This window comes from Rhinoderma darwinii, chromosome 4 (assembly GCF_050947455.1).
Source record: "Rhinoderma darwinii isolate aRhiDar2 chromosome 4, aRhiDar2.hap1, whole genome shotgun sequence".
In the NCBI taxonomy this organism is placed as follows: domain Eukaryota; kingdom Metazoa; phylum Chordata; class Amphibia; order Anura; family Rhinodermatidae; genus Rhinoderma; species Rhinoderma darwinii.
The window spans coordinates 168,918,756-168,943,184 of NC_134690.1; the positions used below are offsets into that span (position 1 = coordinate 168,918,756).

General features: G+C 40.5%; 1 protein-coding gene across 1 annotated transcript in view; it reads left to right on the forward strand.

Moving 5' to 3' along the window:
* Positions 1 to 24,429, forward strand: part of NMUR1 (neuromedin U receptor 1) — a 111,039-nt gene that overhangs the window by 833 nt on the left and 85,777 nt on the right. Inside the window, exons 2-3 of the mRNA XM_075861834.1 lie at positions 20,559 to 20,690; positions 22,503 to 23,444. Of these exons, the coding sequence (XP_075717949.1) occupies positions 22,526 to 23,444 (919 nt within the window). The 5' untranslated portion in view covers positions 20,559 to 20,690; positions 22,503 to 22,525. The remainder of the gene's footprint in view (positions 1 to 20,558; positions 20,691 to 22,502; positions 23,445 to 24,429) is intronic.

Here is a 24,429-nt window from a genome sequence, read left to right on the forward strand (position 1 = left end):
TCAAGAGAATTAATCATATATACTTACATTGTGCACCACAAATATTCATTGCTTATCAACTTTCTGAATCAGTGATATAATTATTCAATTACTGTACAGTCATATATATATATATATATATATATATTTATTTTTTTACAAATGTTCTCTTGGTCTCTTTAGTAAAAATCATTTTGGATCACAGCTATTTGAAGACAATCTCGGTCTTCGCTCCTTGAAGTCTATAATGAGTGATTCAATCCACAAAGCATATCCTGCTGGTGCATAGAAGACGATGAATGAATGCCCATGTTATTTTAGTAGTTGATCCAAAGAGATAACAAGATAAAAAGATAAAACTTTACACAGTTTAATTGATTAGATGACTTTTCACATTGTAGGAATTCTAGCAAATACCCACAATGTCTTCATTGCCATAGGAGATAGTTTGGTTGTTATGTATTTTGAGAGTTTAAAAAATGTTTGTATTGTAATAGTGAAAATTGTGCAAAGAAAAAAATAAGTATATTCTCACATGTAGAAAAATGTGCTTTAGGAAAGTCAAGCAGAGAATACAGATTGTGTGGTATGAATGCGACCATTGGTGTCATTTCTTTTACTGTGGGTTTCCACTACAGTAAGTGATGGTCAAACACAAGGATATGCCAACAGTTGGTTGGGGTTCAATATCTTGGAAATCCACAATCTCTAGAAGGAAGGGGCCATAGAAATGTTAGTATTTTCCCTGCACAGTGCTGCTCCCGGCCAGGCGCTGTGCAGAGAACTGTGACTCAAGTGAAAGGAGCTGAGATGCAGTACCTTCACAGCACGAGATCAGCAGTGGTGCTGTGCAAAGGCAAAACATCTCAGGGTCTTTTCACATCAGCGTTTTGTTTCCGTTGATGGGTTCCGTCACACCTTTCCGTTGGAGGAACCCTTCCGTCTGCATTACTATTGATTTAAATGCTAATGCTTTCATTGCAAATGGTTTCCATTTGTCTCCGTTTTGTAAGGGTTCCGTTTTTTTGTTTTTTTTGGTGGAATCAATAGGGCAGTCGACTGTGCTATTGTTTCTGTCAAAAAAACGGAAGGTTATTGTTTACGTTTGCCTTTTTGTTGATGGGTTCCTCTGACGGAAAGGTCTGATGGAACCCATCAACGGAAACCGAACGCTAATGTCAACATACCCTTAAAAGACTACTGTGATTCACTAGCACTGCAGCCCATTTGTTCTTGGGATTCGTAAAGGTTTCAGAGTCTAGTTATATGACACAATTTACCATGGTATGAAAACCCTATTAACTGCAAGTGCTCAGGGCAGGTTTTATTTTTCTTACCCTACAAGTCATATGTCTCCTACCATAAATGGTCACTAACTTTTCAACAAACTTTGCATACATAAATAGTATATGTGAATATAAAAATGTGTAATTCATTTTATTAGAGAAAAATCAGGCTTACCAGGCTCCCCCTCCCACCTAACTGATCACTCACTCTGAATTTACTGCTAAATCCGTCTCCTGAAGACGAGACAGATCATCAGCTCACTGAGGGATCAATTTACAGGTGCCAACAGAAGTCTATAGAGAGGGTAGGGGGAGCAGAGTGATAGAGAGGCAGAGCGACACAGACACACAGCCACAACAGCTTCTAATAAGTGTTCTATCCCCCCCAGTGCTGGATTCACAGCTATACTGCTCATTACTGCTATATAATCTCCTCCATATTGCTGCTTCTGAGGGTGTGCTCCAAAGATATTGCAGAGAAGGATGTTCTCTTCTTTATGTGTGCTGTGTATGGCAGACATCATAGCAATTATGGCTGAGAGAACTTAGATATAGAGCCTGCAGTGGGAACAACTGATTAAAATTGCAGGATACACATACAATTTTATAATTTACTCATTCATATTTCCCACCTAACATAACATTACTTACTTAATATCTCGCTATGCAGAATTATCTGGTTTGGTTTCCTATTGGCCCTCTTTCAGTGGTCCTTTTGATCTATATGCCACAGATCCCATTGACAATTAATGGGTCCATCAGGTTTTTCCATTATTCTCTTTTTCTATCAGGCAGAATAGAACATCAGACGTTATTCTGTCTATTAGGGTCAACAGAAACTCCAGAACAAAACCACGACGGCACTGTAAGCAGAGCCAAAACAGCTTTAAAAGCATGTTAGGTCATGATACAAAAATGAATCTGCCAAGCATACATTTATACAAAAAATTAAAAAATATCATCTCTCTGACACATGAATAATATTATCTGTTATACACAGATAAGCTGGATTTACAGGATATAGTAGTGAGAATAAGGATTATTAAATAATCAAAGATATTAATGACTTGGATGTGAATCACTTCACTTCTAGGTTTAGGGTGTGGATGGTGAACATTTATGGGGGCCACATATTTCATACTGCTACTGTGAATTTATAATTGTTACCGTAAATGTTTGGATTTTAGATTTATTCTATTTAGTTATCAATAACACAACGTTTTTATTAGTTATTTGCCCTAGAGATGCACATTCAAGAACAATATGCCATATATAAATATTTTAGTTCTTAACAGAGAATAGTTAAAACACATTGTCAAAAAATATTTAGCAACTCGTCTTTAGTGCAATATAAATGACAGTAACGAGTTAGGGCTACAGTGACCACTATAGGATTCAAACAATACCACCATGCAGTGCTCATACTATTCTACATGCCAAATATAGAATGAAAGCAACAAATCTTTACAGAATGTATGAAGCTGCTGCTGATGCTATACAGATCACAAACCACAGAGTTCCGTTAATTGCCAATAAAATCTATTAGGCAGATTATAGATGACTCCTAATGTAAACCCAAGACCTTTACCTTCCCAATTTACAATCCTGAAGGGTTTCTTGTTATGTTGGAGAGAAAGATGTATACGTTATCATGTCATGTACATAGCTCTAACAAGACATTGAACTTCTAGGTTTAGCACTGGATATATACCAATCACAATACTGGGAGTTATTTACTAAGAATGGTGTAGTTTGGTACCAAATTATTAAAGAGTAACTAAACGTTTTAAAAAACTTATGACATGTCATAGTAACATGTCAGAAGTTTTGATTGGTGGAGTCCAAGCACTGAGTTCCCCACTGATCACTAAAACAAAGCGGCAGAAGCACTCGGATGAGTGTTGTGCTGCTTCGTTTCCTCAGAAAGCCAAATGAGGAGTGTACGGACACATAAACTTTCTCTTAAGCCCGTACGCCACTCTGAGGAAAGTGGAGCAAAGCCAATCAGAACCGAAGCGGCACAGAGCTCACCCGAGCGCTGCTGCCGCTTCGTTTTAGCGATCGATGGGGTCTCAGTGCTCGGACCCCCACCAATCAAAACTTCTGACATGTCAAAAGATTTCAAGTTTAGTTACACTTTAAGTAGAATAGAACAGGGATATTTGAGAAAGCTTCAGGAGAATTAGCAAATAGGTTTTTGACATCAAATTATTAAAAAAATATTTCCAATTTTCCTCTATTTACAGTAGTATAAACAGTGTTTCTTAAAGTACAAAACAAGTGAATTGTATAAGTAATGTGAAGAAAACTTGTCCCCAATGTTTGGAAGTCTGGAGAATTTTTGCATGTTTCTGAAACAATGAGTCTTGTAGAAATCCTGCAGAGAACACAGGTGTTAATTTCTGGTGTCAGGTGTTAGATTCTGATCCCTTCCTTATTGGATTTGCAGGCGTCTATGCGGGTCCATGGCTTTGCTGTGGAGGTGGGGTCTATCCTACCTGGTCTCCTATAGCAGAGAGAGAGTTCTGGAGCAGAGCTGCTACTGCAGCCAGTTACAGTACAGCTGAAGACAGGGCTGATCATAGGTTTGTGAGAAGAAGGGGTAAAATATATATATTTCTCATAAGTTTGACTGCAATAAAAGGATAGGATTGAATGAGATGAGGATAATAAAGAAGGAGTTTATAATTTTTTCATGTTTTTGTGTATTTTCTACCTTTAGTGTTATTTTCATAGGGAAAGGCTGACTTGGTTTAATGCTTTGCTGTTGTTGATACTACAGTTACTGTTCGCCAATGTTCCCTCTAAGTCTTGGCAGCTCCTGAGCGGTGCAGTTGAGGAGCAGGGCAAGTCTCCATCAATGGTGGGTGATCTGATGACCAAAAGTAATATCCCCAGTAAACGCTAATATAGCAACTAAATAAGAGAATAAAAAAAACTTATTTTAAATTAGTTTGAATTACTTTCTTAAATACTATAATATTACAAGTCCACCAGTAAAATAGACAGTTATAAACTCCAATTATAGGCATCAATAAAATAATCCCTCTCTTACACCACTGTCCCTATAGATAGCGCCACACAGACCCCCTGTATATAGCAGCTACAGGAGGGGGATTTTGTTTTTCACTATGGGCCCTGTAAACATTTTCTTTAATGATTCTATGGCATGTTGGTATATTGTATAGATTCTGCTGTGTAATATCAGTTTCTAAATAGTATCTATCCTATGGCCACATACTTGGAGTGGAAATTTGGCCTTTCTAATGTAAATACATAGACATTACTGATCTATCAAATACAAGCTACTAGTGCAGTTATCTAACATAGGAGGTATGGAACCAAAATGTGACAAAATGCATGGGTTACATTGAGAATCTGCAGCTCAGGCCTGCTTGAATATTTGAATGTTTGGATATATAAATACAATGCATTCGGAAAGTCTTCAGACCCTTTTATTTTTTTCTAATTTTGTTATGTTGAGATCTTGTGCTAAAATAAAAAAATTAAGGTTTTCCCAATCATTCTGCACTCAATATCCCATAATGACAAGTGAAACCAGAATTTTAGAAATATTTGCTAATTTATTGAAAAGGAAAAACGAAAATATTGTATTCAGACCCTTTATGCAGTACTCAGTTGAAGCACCTGAAGCACCTTTGGCAGCGATAACAGCCTCCGCTCTTCTTGGGTATGATGCCACAAGGTTTGCACACCTGAATTTGGGGATTTTCTGCCATACTTTTCTGCAGATCCTCTCAAGCTCTGTCAGGTTGGATGGGGACCGTCGTTGGACAGCCATTTTCAGGTGTCTCCAGAGATGTTCGATTGGGTTCAAATCAGGGCTCTGGGTGGGCCACTCAAAGACATTCACAGAGTTGTCCCTAAGCCACTCCTGTGTCGTCTTGGCTGTGTGCTTAGGGTCTTTGTTTTGTTGGCAGGTGAACCTTTGGTCCAGTCTGAGGTCCAGAGCACTCTGGATCAGGTTTTCATTAAAAATATCTCTGTACTTTGCTACATTCATCTTTCCATCAACCCTGACCAGACTCCCTGTCCCATCCACTGCAAAACCCCCACAGCATGATTCTGCCACCACCATGCTTCACTGTAGGGATGGCATTTGGCAGGTGAAGAGTAGTGCCTGGTTTCCTCCAGACAGGACGCTTAGAATTTAAGCCAAAAAGCTCAATCTTAGTTTAATCAAACCACAGAATTTTGTTTCTCCCAGTCTGAGAATCCTTTAGGTGCTTTTTTTGTAAACTCTAAACAGGCTTCAAGGGGTCTTTTACTGAGGAGAGGCTTCTTTCTGGCCCCTCCGCCATAAAGCCCAGATTGGTGGAGTGCTGAAGTGATGGTTGACCTTCTGTTTATCTGGCAATAGCAAGTAGTGTACTTTACTAGATAATCCTAAATGGGAAGGTACAGTGGAGCGGTTGCCCATAGCAATTATTTCGATTGCTACTTTCATTTTCATAGGGGCCTTGGAAAGATGAGAGCTGGAAGCTGATTGCTTGCTATAGTCAACTGCCTCATTTTTCTTTTACACCAGTTCAAATAAATAATCTCCCATTGCATATTATTCTTTTTGGGCACAGATTAAAGTTTTCAGTCATAAATCTTGAAGGGGGGCGACAACTGCCAGTTGATCTTCCTGACTTCAGTGGGATCCTTTGGACCCGCTAAGAAGTCTTGAAAAATAAAAGTCCAGTTGAGGCTTTAAGCCACTCTGGCCATGAGATTTTGATTTCACATTTCTAAAGTGTGTTGCACTTGGCTTCTAAGCCAGCTACTACACCGTCAGAATCTAAACTTAGAAAATTTGTATTCATCTAACCGTTAACTTTATTTTGCAAAATGCAGCCAAAGGCCAAAGAGAACTCCCTCAAGTGTCAGGAAGTCTGCAATGGCCAGGCGGCAAGCTGCATCACGAGCAGCAGAGACTCCTCAGCAAACTCTTGCCCGATTGCAAGCTGATCAAATGCGTCATACTACTGCTCGAGCTGCTGAAACTCCTCAGCAAACTCGGGCCCAGCTTTCTCAGCAACAGATCAGGCAGGTGGCACCCAGAAGCGCAGAGACTCCTGTCCAAACCCAGGCCAGAAAGCAAGCTGATAAAGCACATCATGTTGTTCATCGTAGTAAGTGGGCTTTCATGCATGATGCTGCTTTCAATTATGATCCAACCATAGCCTATAGCCAACTGGAAATAGAACTGTCAATGTTTATCAATGGACTCTGTCATAGTCTTATGACTCCATCTCCTACCAGTTTATCTGTTAGAAATTTAGGAGGTTAAAAATTAAATAAACAGTGTGTAACTGCCGGGGTATATAGGGCTACTAGCGACTTCTCCGTAAACAAAGAAACGAGGGCATGGATTCACCTCCTGGGCACCCTTGGAACAAATACAATGAAGGCACAGACAGACCGACACTTTATACCCAGGAAGCGCCGGGTGCTTATTATAGTATATATACAGTGAAGAAAATAAGTATTTGATCCCTTGCTGATTTTGTAAGTTTGCCCACTGTCAAAGTCATGAACAGTCTAGAATTTTTAGGCTAGGTTAATTTTACCAGTGAGAGATAGATTATATTTAAAAAAAAACTGAAAATCACATAGTCAAAATTATATATATTTATTTGCATTGTGCACAGAGAAATAAGTATTTGATCCCTTTGCCAAACAAGACTTAATACTTGGTGGCAAAACCCTTGTTGGCAAGCACAGCAGTCAGACGTTTCTTGTAGTTGATGATGAGGTTTGCACACATGTTAGATGGAATTTAGACCCACTCCTCTTTGCAGATCATCTGTATATCATTACGATTTCGAGGCTGTCGCATGGCAACTCGGATCTTCAGTTCCCCCCATAAATTTTCGATTGGATTAAGTTCTGGAGACTGGCTAGGCCACTCCATGACCTTAATGTGCTTCTTTTTGAGCCACTCCTTTGTTGCCTTGGCTGTATGTTTCAGGTCATTGTCGTGCTGGAAGACCCAGCCAGGAGCCATTTTTAATGTCCTGGTGGAGGGAAGGAGGTTGTCACTCAGGATTTGACGGTACATGGCTCCATCCATTCTCCCATTGATGCGGTGAAGTAGTCCTGTGCCCTTAGCAGAGAAACACCCCCAAAACATAATGTTTCCACCTCCATGCTTGACAGTGGGGACGGTGTTCTTTGGGTCATAGGCAGCATTTCTCTTACTCCAAACACGGCGAGTTGAGTTAATGCCAAAGAGCTCAATTTTAGACTCATCTGACCACAGCACCTCCTCCCAATCACTCTCAGAATCATCCAGATGTTCATTTGCAAACTTCAGACGGGCCTGTACATGTGCCTTCTTGAGCAGGGGGACCTTGCGGGCACTGCAGGATTTTAATCCATTACGGCGTAATGTGTTACCAATGGTTTTCTTGGTGACTGTGGTCCCAGCTGCCTTGAGATCATTAACAAGTTCCACCCGTGTAGTTTTCGGCTGAGCTCTCACCTTCCTCAGGATCAAGGATACCCCACAAGGTGAGATTTTGCATGGGGCCCCAGATCGATGTCGATTGACAGTCATTTTGTATGTCTTTCATTTTCTTACTATTGCGCCAACAGTTGTCTCCTTCTCACCCAGCGTCTTACTTATGGTTTTGTAGCCCATTCCAGCCTTGTGCAGGTCTATGATCTTGTCCCTGACATCCTTAGAAAGCTCTTTGGTCTTGCCCATGTTGTAGAGGTTAGAGTCAGACTGATTAATTGAGTCTGTGGACAGGAGTCTTTTATACAGCTGACCACTGGCGTAGCTATAGGGGTCGCAGCGGTCGCAATTGCGACCGGGCCCCGAAGCCAGGGGGGCCCACGGCCCCCCCGCACCACATCAATAAAAAGTTACTATAGTAACTCGGGCCGCGGGCCCCTGTTACTATAGTAACATACTTTACTTACCTTCCTGGTTCCGGATCGCAGCGGAGGTCCTGACGTCAAGCGCTGTGCGCAGCGCATGACGTCACAGCGCTATGTGCCGCGCACAGCATCGAGACGACAGAACTCCCGCCACGGCCGAAGAGGAAGGTAAGGTTAGCCCTGACTGGCGGGGTCCGACTCCCGGGACCCGCCAATCAGCTGTTTTGAAGGGGCCGCAGCACTCGTACGAGAGCTGCTCCCCTTCATTCCGGTCACACTGTGAATCGGTGTCGGCGATTCACAGTGTGAGCAAGTAGTGACATGTACGAGTGCTGCGGCCCCTTCAAAACAGCTGATTTGCGGGTCCCGGGCGACACATCAGCTATTGATGGCCTATCCTGTGGATAGGCCATCAATGTTTAGGGACTGCACAACCCCTAAGCCTACGATGTAGCAGGCTTAGGGGGCCCATGAGACAGGATCACAGATTGTGTGATCCTGTCTGCTGGGCCCTGTATCTAAGCCAATCACATGGTAGGCTTAGATACATGGCCCATGCGTGATCCTGTCTGCTGGGCCCTGTATCTAAGCCTACCACACTGTAGGTTTAGATACAGGGCCCCAGCACACAGTAATCTTATACTGTATAAGATTACTGTCTGCTGGACCCTGTATCTAAGCCTACCTTGTGGTAGGCTTAGATACAGGGTCCCACAGACAGTATCACACATGGGCCCTGTATCTAAGCCTTAGGGTATGTGCACAGACACTAATTACGTCTGTAATTGATGGACGTATTTCGGCCGCAAGTACCGGACCGAACACAGTGCAGGGAGCCGGGCTCCTAGCATCATAGTTATGTACGATGCTAGGAGTCGCTGCCTCGCTGCAGGACAACTGTCCCGTACTGTAATCATGTTTTCAGTACGGGACAGTACATAAGTACGACGCTAGGAGCCCGGCTCCCTGCACTGTGTTCGGTCCGGTACTTGCGGCCGAAATACGTCGTCAATTATGGACGTAATTAGTGTGTGTGCACATACCCTAACACATGTGTTACTAATCATTTTTTGTGTGTTTTCTAACAGGTTCGGTCGTTGGACTACGGCGGATTCCAGGACTACTTAGATGACGGCTTTTTTTTTTATTAATAAAATGGTTAATGAGGGCTGTGTGTGTTTTTTTTTTATTTCAATAAAATATTTTTTCTATGTCTGTGTTTTTTTTTTAAACTATATTACTACCGCCTTAGTAATGGCCGCCGGCTGATTGACAGCATCCATTGCTAAGGCGGGGCTTAGTGTTAGCCGGTGCAGAGGCTAACACTAACCCCCTTTATTACCCCGGTACCCACCGCCACCAGGGGTGCTGGGAAGAGCCGGGTACAATCCAGTACCTGACCATCTGTACTGATGGTCGGCCACTGGGGTGGCCGCAGGCTGGTATTATCAGGAGGGGAAAGGCCAAAAACAGTGGCCCTTCCCACCCTGGTGATGCTAGGCTGCTGCTGCTTTATTGTATCTGGCTGGTTATGAAAAATGGGGGGGACGCCACGTCATTTAAAAAAAAAATTTGGAAAGAACGATGTCGGGTCCCCCCCAATTTTCATAACCAGCCAGATACAACACAGCAGCAGCAGGCAGCATTACAAGGGTGGGAAGGGCCACTTGTTTTGGCCTTCCCCAGCCTAATACTACCAGCCTGCGGCCACCCCTGTGCCTGCCCGTCACTATAGATGGTTGGGTACTGGTTCGTACCCGGCTCTTCCCAGTACCCCTGGGGGCGGTGGGTACCGGGGTAATAATGGGGGTTAGTGTAGCCTCTGCACCGGCTAACATTAAGCCCCGCCTTAGTAATGGAGGTTGTCAATGAGCCAGCGGCCATTACTAAGGCGGTAATAATAAAGTTTAAAAAGATACAAGCACATAGAAAAAATATTTTATTGAAATAAAAAACCACAACCCACATTAACCATTTTATTGAGAATAAAAAAAACGCCGTCATTGAAGTCCTCGAATCCGAAGTCCAACAACCGAACCTGTAAAAAAAACACACACAAAAATAATCAGTAACCCATAAAGAAGCAAAATTATTATTCTTACCTGTCCTGGGTCCAGCGCTGGAGCTGCAATGTCAGCGTGCTGGGCCATGTATCTAATCCAATCATGTGTGATACTGTCTGCTGAGCTGTGTATCTAATCCAATCATGTGTGATACTGTCTGCTGGGCCCTGTATCTAATCGTATCTTGTGTGATACTGTCTGCTGGGCCCTATATCTAATCCGATCATGTGTGATACTGTCTGCTGAGCCACTGTATCTAATCCTATCATGTGTGATACTGCCTTCTGAGCCACTGTATCTAATCCTATCATGTGTGGTACTGTCTGCTGAGCCACTGTATCTAATCCTATCATGTGTGATACTGTGCTGAGCCACTGTATCTAATCCTATCATGTGTGGTACTGTCTGCTGAGCCACTGTATCTAATCCTATCATGTGTGATACTGCCTTCTGAGCCACTGTATCTAATCCTATCATGTGTGGTACTGTCTGCTGAGCCACTGTATCTAATCCTATCATGTGTGGTACTGTCTGCTGAGCCACTGTATCTAATTCTATCATGTGTGATACTGTCTGCTGGGCCACTGTATCTAATCCTATCATGTGTGATACTGCCTTCTGAGCCACTGTATCTAATCCTATCATGTGTGATACTGTCTGCTCAGCCACTGTATCTAATCCTATCCATAGTTTATAGGGTCGTAGTGCTATAGATATGCTATGCTGTCTCATATACACACTTTTTTTTGGGCGGACACATATGTATTGGGGCTATTTCCCGGACATTTTAAGCCCTGAGGGTATGTTCACATGGCAGCGTCTGTTACGGCTGAAATTACGGTGCTGTTTTCAGGAGAAAACAGCACCGTAATTTCAGCCGTAATGGCATGTGCTGGCGTCTTTCGCTGCGTCCATTACGGAAGTAATTGGAGCTGGTTTTCTATGGAGTCCATGGAAAACGGCTCCATTTACGTCTGAAGAAGTGACAGGCACTTCTTTGACGCGGGCGTCTTTTTTACGCGCCGCCTTTTGACAGCGGTGCGTAAAAAAAAATGACCGTCGGCACAGAACATCGTAAAACCCATTCAAATGAATGGGCAGATGTTTGCCGACGCTTTTGAGCCGCATTTTCGGACGTAATTCAATGCTAAAACGCCCGAATTACGTCCGTAAATAGTGTGTGTGAACCCAGCCTTAGTGACGCCCCCGGCTGCTAGTGCTGCATTGTTGGGTCACTTAGGAGACCCAGCGATGCAGCTGAAAGCGGACCGTCGGCCATGAGAAGTTTGCGGGGGGGGGGCCCAGTAGGAATTTTTGCATCGGGGCCCATGAGCCTCTAGCTACGCCCCTGCAGCTGACCATTTAAGACAGCTGTCTTTAATGCAGGCACCAAGTTGATTTGGAGCGTGTAACTGGTCTGGAGGAGGCTGAACTCTTAATGGTTGGTAGGGGATCAAATACTTATTTCTCTGTGCACAATGCAAATAAATATATATAATTTTGACTATGTGATTTTCTTTTTTTTTAAAATATAATCTATCTCTCACTGGTAAAATTAACCTAGCCTAAAAATTCTAGACTGTTCATGACTTCGACAGTGGGCAAACTTACAAAATCAGCAAGGGATCGAATACTTATTTCCTTCACTGTATATATATATATATGTATATATACACATATACATACATACATACATATAAGATATAGAACTACTAGGGCTTTGTAACATCAATTATCATGAAAATGGCAAAGCCACTTTAACATTTTTATCTCGCATGAATGTAAATTTTTTAATTTACACACAAAAGCATGCCTTATTACCTCATAGCAGATCTGTAGTCTTTTTGCCTTATTATATGTGTAACAGCCACCTGTCGATCAGGGACGGCTCCAGGTTTATGTGGGCACTTGAGCAATAGATTCTCAGTGAAACTGCATGTATTTTAGATATTGTCAAAAATGTCACCTATGTAATACTGTAACCAGTGCTACTGAAAGCGCTGGGTGCTTATTATAGTATATATACAGTGAAGAAAATAAGTATTTGATCCCTTGCTGATTTTGTAAGTTTGCCCACTGTCAAAGTCATGAACAGTCTAGAATTTTTAGGCTAGGTTAATTTTACCAGTGAGAGATAGATTATATTAAAAAAAAAACTGAAAATCACATAGTCAAAATTATATATATTTATTTGCATTGTGCACAGAGAAATAAGTATTTGATCCCTTTGCCAAACAAGACTTAATACTTGGTGGCAAAACCCTTGTTGGCAAGCACAGCAGTCAGACGTTTCTTGTAGTTGATGATGAGGTTTGCACACATGTTAGATGGAATTTAGGCCCACTCCTCTTTGCAGATCATCTGTATATCATTACGATTTCGAGGCTGTCGCATGGCAACTCGGATCTTCAGTTCCCTCCATAAATTTTCGATGGGATTAAGGTCTGGAGACTGGCTAGGCCACTCCATGACCTTAATGTGCTTCTTTTTGAGCCACTCCTTTGTTGCCTTGGCTGTATGTTTCAGGTCATTGTCGTGCTGGAAGACCCAGCCAGGAGCCATTTTTAATGTCCTGGTGGAGGGAAGGAGGTTGTCACTCAGGATTTGACGGTACATGGCTCCATCCATTCTCCCATTGATGCGGTGAAGTAGTCCTGTGCCCTTAGCAGAGAAACACCCCCAAAACATAATGTTTCCACCTCCATGCTTGACAGTGGGGACGGTGTTCTTTGGGTCATAGGCAGCATTTCTCTTACTCCAAACACGGCGAGTTGAGTTAATGCCAAAGAGCTCAATTTTAGACTCATCTGACCACAGCACCTCCTCCCAATCACTCTCAGAATCATCCAGATGTTCATTTGCAAACTTCAGATGGGCCTGTATATGTGCCTTCTTGAGCAGGGGAACCTTGCGGGCACTGCAGGATTTTAATCCATTACGGCGTAATGTGTTACCAATGGTTTTCTTGGTGACTGTGGTCCCAGCTGCCTTGAGATCATTAACAAGTTCCACCCGTGTAGTTTTCGGCTGAGCTCTCACCTTCCTCAGGATCAAGGATACCCCACAAGGTGAGATTTTGCATGGAGCCCCAGATCGATGTCGATTGACAGTAATTTTGTATGTCTTTCATTTTCTTACTATTGCGCCAACAGTTGTCTCCTTCTCACCCAGCGTCTTACTTATGGTTTTGTAGCCCATTCCAGCCTTGTGCAGGTCTATGATCTTGTCCCTGACATCCTTAGAAAGCTCTTTGGTCTTGCCCATGTTGTAGAGGTTAGAGTCAGACTGATTAATTGAGTCTGTGGACAGGAGTCTTTTATACAGTTGACCATTTAAGACAGCTGTCTTTAATGCAGGCACCAAGTTGATTTGGAGCGTGTAACTGGTCTGGAGGAGGCTGAACTCTTAATGGTTGGTAGGGGATCAAATACTTATTTCTCTGTGCACAATGCAAATAAATATATATAATTTTGACTATGTGATTTTCTTTTTTTTTTTTATATAATCTAGCTCTCACTGGTAAAATTAACCTAGCCTAAAAATTCTAGACTGTTCATGACTTCGACAGTGGGCAAACTTACAAAATCAGCAAGGGATCGAATACTTATTTCCTTCACTGTGTATATATATATATATATATATGTATATATACACATATACATACATACATACATACATACATACATATAAAATATAGAACTACTAGGGCTTTGTAACATCAATTATCATGAAAATGGCAAAGCCACTTTAACATTTTTATCTCGCATGATTGTAAATTTTTTAATTTACACACAAAAGCATGCCTTATTACCTCATAGCAGATCTGTAGTCTTTTTGCCTTATTATATGTGTAACAGCCACCTGTCGATCAGGGACGGCTCCAGGTTTATGTGGGCACTTGAGCAATAGATTCTCAGTGAAACTGCATGTATTTTAGATATTGTCAAAAATTTCACCTATGTAATACTGTAACCAGTGCTACTGAAAGGTGGTCACACATTTTATGAATGTCGGACAAACCCACCAGACTAGTTGACCATCTAACGTGTATGGGGGTGTCCCGACTCTCCCGCGATAGCAGATGTCAAGAGAAAGGAGGGTGGGGCAATTGGAATTTCAACATTCCAAATCCTTTTGTTCTCACAAGAGATATGTTTTGCTCCTCCAAAAAAACAAAACAAAAAAACATTTATAACACCTGACAGGTAAATTGTCCCTGGATATACTGTACTTTATAATAAAAAATAAGAACTGTTGGGCCTACAGAGTTGCCACTTGAAAGCACTAATCTATGTATGATAATATACCTTTAAATAATACAGTCCTACAGTTACCAAATAATACCATTATACAAGGAGAAAATATTATCACCATACATACGTATTACTATCATACTGGTACGTCAAAATGTTACTGAACAATTCCCATTATATCATGACCAACATTACCAATAATAACACTATATAAGGGCCAAATAATACCGTTACACCATGACCACATGGTAGTGGTCACTACATAGTGACTGAATAATACTACCATGCTGTTACTGCATAAAATACATGATAAAAATGTTACCACCATACAGTGACTAGATAGTTCTTCATAGGTGGTCTGCAGACTATATAAGTGAATACAGTACAGATAAATCCAGTGACTCTGACTGGGATCTTTCACAGTCCCTTTTCTACTTCATTTGGCCAAAACCGCCATGAGGATCCTTGGTGCCCCACACAGTAATAGCAACTTCAATTTTGGACCCCACACAGTTAAGTGACACTTTTATTTCCTCCACACAGCAATAGTGTCCCCCTTTAGAGCCCACCCAGTGATTGTGCCACTTTAAATGCCCCACACAGTAAGTGCTGCTTTTATTTCCACCACACAGTAATAGTGCCCTTTTAGGCCCCACATAGTAATAGTGCTCCTCTTAGTGCAACAAACAGTAATAGTGCCCCCCATTGAGCCCCCATTCAGAACTAAAGCTCCATTTTATGCCCCACTCTAAAATAATTCCTCTATTATATTTTCCCACTTGGTACTAATACCCCCTTTTATGCGAAATCCAGTAATAATGCCCCTTTTATGCCTCCACTCAATAATAATGCCCCCTTTTATGCCCCTAAGTAATAATGTTTCTTTGTATCCCTAAACTCAGTAATAATGCCGCCTTTTATGCACTACTCAGTAATAATGCCCTCTTTTGTAGTGTGTCCCCCATTACCAGTGCCCCTTTGCACCCCTGAAAAAAACTAAAACTTCTACTCACATAACCCCATTTCCACAACTAGTTGGGACTACTTCCTCTCTGTGCGTACAGCAAAACGGTGCAGGCAGCAGGATGCAGTGACGTCATTGTGCTGCCTGAGCCAGACCGCTTATATTATCACCATTCTCCTGGTGTCTCATGTACCAAAGGCCTAACCAGCCTATAGCCTAGGAGAGTAAATGGCGGGACAGGGAGCCAATGGCCCTCTGCTTCGCCATTGTTTTCAATTCAAAGGAGACGACTGCTGTCTCACGAATCCTTAATCCCCCTGAGACTTCAGGCCACTCTCGGCTGGCTGTCATATTGGTAGGTAAAAAAAAAAAAATGGCAACCTGAAGTGGCCCCCAGGTTTTCCGGGTGCAGACACCGGCCCTGCTTTATCTGCTTATAGTTTATAATCATTCTATTGTACTATAAAGGAAATTGTCTCTTCATGATCTGATATCCTTCTGAGCTTGTGCCTATATATGGCAGCCAATGGGACCAAATAGAGCTGCAGTGTAAAGCATAGTTCAGGGACAGAGCATCTGATGATATAGTACAGTCCAGAGTACCTGTCTCTCTATAGGTAATGCAACTAAGCTGCAGTCACAGATTATAGCAATGAGCTAATAAGTCAAAGCTAAGACTGAATATCTAAAGTAAATATAATATTTAAAACCACAGCTTGACATTCACTGAAATGCCAAATGTAAATGCACCTCTATATTAAATGTGTACACAATTTTTTTTCATGTAATTTCATTATAATGCATTACAGTAAAGGTAACAATAGATTGTGTATGATTCTAAATCTCCCTATAGAGTCTCTTACAAGGATATCTCTTTCAATGTAATTGAACTGTTATTCTCCAAATAGTATAGATTGTTGCGCACTTCTACTATTCAGCGGACATGTATCACAGCTTGTGTAACAGCGGCTCTACGCCACCACCAATGCAAAATTCCAAATGATATAAATGTACACACTTTGTTTTGCTGTATATTTAAGACTTTATATATAGAATCAATGAATAAAGCAGTCCACGCTAAGGCATTTACTTCCATGCCCTCGGACCAGGCACTGCCGCAACATTTCAGGGGGCCTTCACCGTGAGCGCTTGAGGAATGGGGAGTACCCGCAAAACATTGCGGCATGCCCTGGTCCGAGTATGTGGACTCATTTATCTATCACATAAAAAAAATATAAAAAAGTACACAAAATTGGTAACGTGGCAAACGTAACGGCCTGTACTATAAAACTAACGCGTTATTTATCCCACACGATGAATGCCCTAAAAAGTGCCTGAATTTTTATTATTTTTTGTTTATTACCTCACTAAAAACGGAATAAAAAATGATAAAAATAAGTTGTATGTAAGCCAAAATGAACACTACAGTTTGTTCTGCAAAAACAAGCCCTCACCAAGCTCCATGGACGGAAAAATAAAAAAGTTATGGGTCTCAGAATATGGCAACACAAAAACGTAATCTTACTGATTTGCAAAATAAAGTTAACATGTCCTTTATACCACACGATGAATGCCATAAAGCAAAACCCATCAAACAGATTCACTTGTTTTTTTCTGTTCCCCCTAAGAAATACATTATATGTACCCCAAAATTGTGCCATTCAAAAACATAACTCGTCTTCAAAATACAAGCCCTTATACGGCTACGTCAATGTAAATATTAAAAAGTTCTTGGTCTCAGTAGGCAGTGATGAAAAAATTAAAATATTACTGTGTCCTCAAGGCCCAAACTTGCTGTATCCTCAAGAGGTTAATGGGGGCGTATTCAGGCTCAGTGACTAGGGCAGCATGAGCTGTAATTATGGCCCGGACTTTACCTGCTAGTAGAAAAATACTACTATTAGGAGTGGACAAAAGGGGACAGGGCTAAACGTTGTCTCTGATATATCCGAGCCAAACCACACAAGAATTCTCATGTTTTGGCATAACAAACCCTTGACCTTGAGAAGGCTGGACCGGGTGTGGTTTGGTTAAAATTGGGTATGATTTAATTTTCCACATAAAATATGGTAGTAAATAACATTATGAAGAAAATGATAAAACAATAGCTGTTTGCTTTATTAAGAACACTCATGTGACCTTCTTGTTACACAAAGGAGAATGACTGCAGTGGAGACATTTCTGTGTACATTGTAGACAGGCGAGATACCAGCTTCTATCAGTACCGGAAGTAGAGTGATAGCAACATGCATTAAGGAAAAGTAAGGGAACTGTGTACATTACAGTTATGGGAAATGGATTAATAAAGACATATATAGTTATTCTATTTACATAAATGTGAGTCAATCCATTAGCGTTCACGTTTCAAATCCAAAGATTTCTCTATGTATAAATACAAAGTCACAACCAAAACTGTAAAGACTAAATAGATCGAGAGGAAGACATTTATAAGAATAAATGGAGGGTGAAGAGGAACCCCAAAATATAACACTTTACATCTCCCAAAGACACCACGCACTGGCAGGTCATGGAGCCAAATCACAATCTTGTTTGAGTTTAGAACAGTGAACACGTATTCGCTGTTCATACTGTATACTGGTGTTTTCTCAGCAAATAGCTATTTCTGGTTCCCATAAGAAAAGCACAATGGCTAGAGCATAAGATAAGCCCTAGAGATCAGGTTGTAAATGAACGGTGCAAGCTGATGCTCAAGTCATGATTATGCTGTTACAATTCCTAGTTCAATAAACTGTAATTGCAGGTTTGGGATTTCCGTGGTTCCATTCCATGAGTGCAAATCATCTCCTTCCACCTTAATTCTCAGTGGCTTCCATTTCTCATAAGTGAGAAGGTGATTTAAAGTGTAAGTGACAAAGATGTTACAGGATTCTCAGTAGCAATAGTCATTGCTTTTCAGGTGCTTTTTTCTGCCGTCCATAGTGTCCAGCAGAAAAAAGCACAGTCTGGGATTTAGCCTTATTCTCTCGGTACATTGCACTACACATGCGCCAAAAAGGTCATGCGCAGTGCAAAGGGAAGGGTAGGCACTGACCTCACTCAGTCCGCCGCCGCGTGACCTGCTCCTAAATATGAGTCACATCAGGCAGAGTGGAGAGCGGTAGCGTTAAGCTACTGCTCTCCGTTTTGGGGCCTATGTGCCACTATCTACAAGGGGGGACTGTGTGGCACTATCTACAATGGGGGGAATTTGTGGCAATCTCTACAAGGGAGCTGTGTGGCACTCTCTACAAGAGGGGCTGTGTGGCACTCTACAAGGGGGGCTATTTGGTGCTCTCTAGAAGAGGGGCTGTGTGACACTCTCTACAAGTGGGGCTGTTTGGCACTCTGTCAAATCAATGGTGATGGAAACGGAAACCTCTGGTTTCCGTTCGTGTCAGTTTGTGTCTGTTCAGGGTCCCGTTCTGATGGAAAGCTCCGGTGGAACATCAGAACGGGACCCCAACGCAGATGTGAACAAAGCCTAACTATGTTTTTTTTATCCTTGGCAAACCCCTTCAATCATTTTTTCTTTAAAGACCGGGAACTATAATGCCCTAACGTTTAGTAAGGGCAGACAATTTTCATAAAAAAAATTGCATTTTGAACCCAAATAGAGATTTATAGGGTATAATAGTATAGGATCTATATATTTCTGGGTTCCCAAGTTTGTCACTACATTTTTGCCTGGTGGGGAATATGGCACACGTCTGACAAATATCTAGTTTTTGCCAAAGAACCATTGGAATAGTGTAATCAAGTCCCAAATATATATTTTCAATTTGCGACTCAAATTCAAGAAATGTAACATTTTCATGAAATGTAAAAAATATCAGAGCAAAATAGCCTCATTACCTTTCACTCTTGGAAGGAAAATATCTAATTGAAAAGCTATTACACATCTAATGTGAATATATTTTAGATCAAATTCAGTTCAGCCGTTAGCTTAAGATATCTATTAGTTAAGATAGAACAGTTGTTAGTACCTAGGCTTAACAAATGTATTTTGTGTGAGACTAAGTGATATCCCGAAGGTGATACAAGGCTTAGTGAAAATCAATATTCATAGAACTGGCCTACGGCAATATAAGGTTTAGGGAGGAATCAATATTTATGAAGTTGCTATGAACTGTTAGTTGCTGTTGTTACATCCGAACAAAAACTATGAGAGATTATTTTTGACTGTGAAACTAATTTACTCTAAACTATACAGAATCTCCGAAAATATATTTGCAAATGACAAGTATGCTTAGGTGTAGCAGATGAGTGTTGTGTGAAACTAATGGCTAACATATAAGGACTACCCTGGCACACTAGATTGTCTACTGTAATTATGTTCAGCCTAATGAAAACTTTTTCTGCATAAGCAATGACATATCCCACCTTACACGTATGTTCAAGTACAAATTCAGATTTGTTTATGCATAGGAAAAAATGGTGGAAAAAAATATTTCCTGCTACAGCTGAACATTTACTCTCTACAGCTACGATCCGTTATTCATGAAATAGTGTCGAGGCATTATAATAGAGAATATATTGGTCTTGTAGCCAATTTCTTCAGATACATCTGGCGAGTATAAAGTGCTTGGTTGTATAATAATATCAAGACAATTTCTTCAAGAATGTCCCTAATGACTGGCCAGGAATAGGACTGCCTGCTGTATACAGTCCATTACTTTAAGACTATTCAATCAATAGCTGGTTTAAAGAAGCAGATAGGTATGAAATTAGGAGCAGACAAAAATATCAGAGGGTGCAGTTACCCATTTGTGACAAGCATTACACACCATTACACATCAGCTGCCATTGTTGCAGTGACACGTCAAAGGTGGTAACATAGAAACATAGAATCCTTTCCATCAATCCTCCGCATTTTATGTGATTTGCATGTTTTTAGTATTCATTATTTATTTGATTTATAAGATTGCTTTTTTTAGATCATTTTTTTTCAGCCTAGATGAATTTATGTGTCTTTCCCAGACATGTTTAAAATGACTTACTATTGTTTTTCACTACATCAGAGGGAAGCTTGTTCCAAAGTATTTTTGGTAAATACTACTTGCTAAGCTATAATAGGAAATGTGGCACCATGGGACTACTAAATGCATGTTTTCTTTCCCCACAGACCTCTGCATATAAATTGTCATGTTCTCAGCCATCATTTAACAGGACTTCCGGAGAACAGTGGGATTGCAGCTTATTACATACATCAGCAAGTCAATCCCGGTGTAAACTGTTGTACAGCATTTAAGCAGAAGTGAGTGGATTTATCTCTAACCAAAATAAGATAACAATTTATCATGGATCACTATATTATATATAGCCATTGCTTAGTAAGTCCTTAAATATATTCCCTATTTTTGGCACTTCTTTTTTTTAGTTTATACAACCTGCTACAACTGTTCTCAGTAATCTGATACAGTTTGATTGCTGGAGACATGTGGCCTGAAACTCCAATGACAAAACAATCATTGTATATTCCTAAAAAAAACAGAAAAATAACTTGATTGTAGCGGTGCTGACATTTATGAATGCAAGAAAAAAAGCTATTGATTTAGCTGGTGAATACTATCTATCTATATCTATCTATCTATCTATCTATCTATCTACCTATCTATCTATCTATCTATCCCAGACCCCAATGCATCTATTAACCCCTTAGTGACCAGACCATTTTAGGCCCTATTGACCAAGCTATTTTATTCGTTTTTCTATAGTCGCATTCAAAGAGCTATAACTTTTTTATTTTTTCGTCTACATAGCTGTATGAGGACTTGTTTTTTGCGGGATTAGTTGTACTTTTTAATAGCACCATCTTTGGGTACATATTATTTTTTTATTAACTTTTATTAACTTTTTTGGGGGGGATTATAAAAAAAAAACTGAAATTCCGCCATTGTTCTATGCGTTTTTAAATTGACGCCGTCCACTGTGCGACGTAAATAACATGTTACCCTTATTCTATGGGTCGGTACGATTACGGCGATACCACATATGTGGAGGTTTTTTTTATGTTTTACGACTTTTGCACAATAAAACCACTTTTGAACTAAAATTATTTGTTTTTGCATCGTCGCTTTCCAAGAGCCGTAATTTTTTTATTTTTCCATCAATGTAGTGATTTTATGGGCTTGTTTTCTGTGGGACGAGACGTAGTTTTGATTGGTACTGTTTTGGGGTGCATGGGACTTATTGATTCATTTTTATTATGACTTTTTTGGGGGGCAATGGAAAAAAGTAGCAATTTCGCCATTGTTTTTTGCGTTTTTTTTTACGGTGTTCACCTTGCGGTTTAAATGACATATTAACTTTATTAATGGAGTCATTACGGTCGCGGCGATACCATATATGTGTACTTTTATTTATTTTTTACACTTTTACTAAATAAAACCACTTTTTATGGAAAAAAATGGTTTTATTTACTTTTTTACTGTAACTTTTATTATTAATCTTTATTTCACATTTATTATTTATTTCACTAGTCCTACTAGGGGACTTTACTGTGCGATCTTCAGATCGCTGATATAATGCTCTGGTATACTTCGTATACCAGAGCATTATTGCCTGTCAGTGTAAATCTGACAGGCAATCAGTTAGGACGTGCTTCCGGCGCGTCCAAACAGGCATATGTCCAGGGCAGACCTGGGGGCTTTTATCAAGCCCCCGGCTGCCATGACACCCCATCGGAGACCCGCGATTGCATTTGCGGGCCGCCGATGGGTGACAGAGGGAGCTCACTCCCTCTGTAAACAAAGTTAAATGCCGCGGTCGCTATTGACTGCGGAATTTAACGGGTTAAACAGCCGCGATCGAAGTAAACTTCGATCGCGGGCGTTTGAGCAGGAGCTCAGCTGTCATCAGACAGCAGAGCCTCGGCTCCAGCCTGCACAGGACACCCGTGCAGGACTTAGACTAGGTGAACGTGAAAAGGCATCAGCCTAGCCTAAGGCCCCTTAGTGACCAATGTAAAAAGGCGTATTGGTGGTCACTAAGGGGTTCATTTACCTAGACTTGTTTTAATGTTTGTAAATATACTGTATAACAGCAAAACTGTTTCTTTTTTTCATAGTTTTGGCCATAATACAGTGAGAAATGACGGACATCTTAAACAACTACACAGACCTGGGATTTTCACAGCATCACAAGGATATTGCTCGTAGTCTTGACCAAATTGAAACTTCAAATCAAAGTATAGTAAACCAGAGCATGGATTCCTGTGATATAAACCCTATGGATTGTAATCTGACAATGGAAGAACTTCTTTTCAAGTACCTGGGGCCTCGTCAATCAAACTACTTTACCCCAATTTGTGTGATATACCTTCTTGTCTTTGCAGTGGGTGCTGTGGGGAATACTTTAACTTGCATTGTGATTATCAAACACAAGATCATGAGGACGCCTACAAATTACTACTTATTTAGTCTTGCTATTTCTGATTTACTGGTCCTCTTGTTAGGTATGCCTCTCGAGCTTTATGAGCTCTGGAGTAATTACCCCTTTCTTTTTGGAAGAGGTGGATGCTCATTCAAAACTCTATTATTTGAGACCGTTTGCTTTGCCTCAATTTTAAATGTGACTGCGCTTAGTGTGGAGAGATACATTGCAGTGGTACATCCTCTTCGGGCCAAGTATGTAGTAACCCGGAACCATGCTAAGAGAGTCATCATTACTGTGTGGGTTTTGTCTATTATGTGCTCTATTCCTAACACCAGCCTAATTGGAATCTATGACCTGACCGTGCCTGGTCTTGGAGTAATACCTGGCTCTGCTACATGTACTTTGGTGAAACCTAGATGGATTTATAACCTCATTATTCAGATTACCACCATATTTTTTTTCTTCTTACCAATGGGTACAATCAGTATTCTGTACCTACTAATCGGCCTTCAACTTAAGAAGGAAAAGATGTTGCAGGTTTTAGAAGCGAAGTCTGGTGGAGATGGAGACAGTTACCAAAATGTTAGACTTCAACAAGAGAAAAGCCGAAGAAGGCAAGTGACTAAGATGCTATGTAAGTTATGTCCCTATTTTCTACTTTAAACTTTATTAGACATGTTGTGGTAGATAATAGACCAGTTATAAATGTATGTATCGTGTGGGTGACATGTTCTGTTCAACTGACGCAGCAGAAACTAATTACAGACTATTTTAAGTAGGTCTGGATAATAGAAACTTTAGGCCGTGGTTGTCCTTAGTACACATGCACAATAATACATCAATATTTAATTTTTTTGCTCAGTCTTTTGGGATATTAGGCAAGTTTTAATTTGGTTTATATTAAAAAAAACAAAAACTTTTTGAGATGCAGCTTCTATGTATTCTGTATACATAGAAGCTGTATTTTGCGATAAAACCTGAATCCATTAGTTCTGCAGGACTGACGGCTCATCTCTGACACACAAGTTCCAGCTGTTATCGTTCACATCTAAGTTTATGAACTTAGATGTGATCAATAACAGCTAATTCCTGTGTGTCAGAGACATGCAGGACCTGCTCTCAGCCGAGCCATCAGTCCTGCTGATCTGATGGATTCAGCTGTGACAGCAAGATACAGCTTCTATGTATGCAGGATACATTGAAGCTCTACTGTATCTCAAAAAGTAAAATTCTTATTTTTTTTAAATAAAAATAATTTAATGCTTGCTTAAAATCCCATAATACATTGTTTTATTTTAAAAAAATTTGTTCAAAGTTTACATATCCTTTAAAATAAATGTGATTACAGACATTTCCTATTGAGTGTAGAAGACTGCTCAGGAATCAGGTGTAAGAGAATATGAAGTCAGCAGGAGGCATCAGAAATTTAATTAGTAAGATAACATCTTTCTTTGTTTTATTGAATACGTTAAAAGATAACTCAACTATACCACCAGTTTAATTAAAATATAGGACCAGACTTGAACACCATTTTACAGTTTACATATAAGTACGATCTGCATAATAAGTTGAACAGCCCTGCACATGCATTGCTTTACCTTTTTATAGCCCAGACAGCG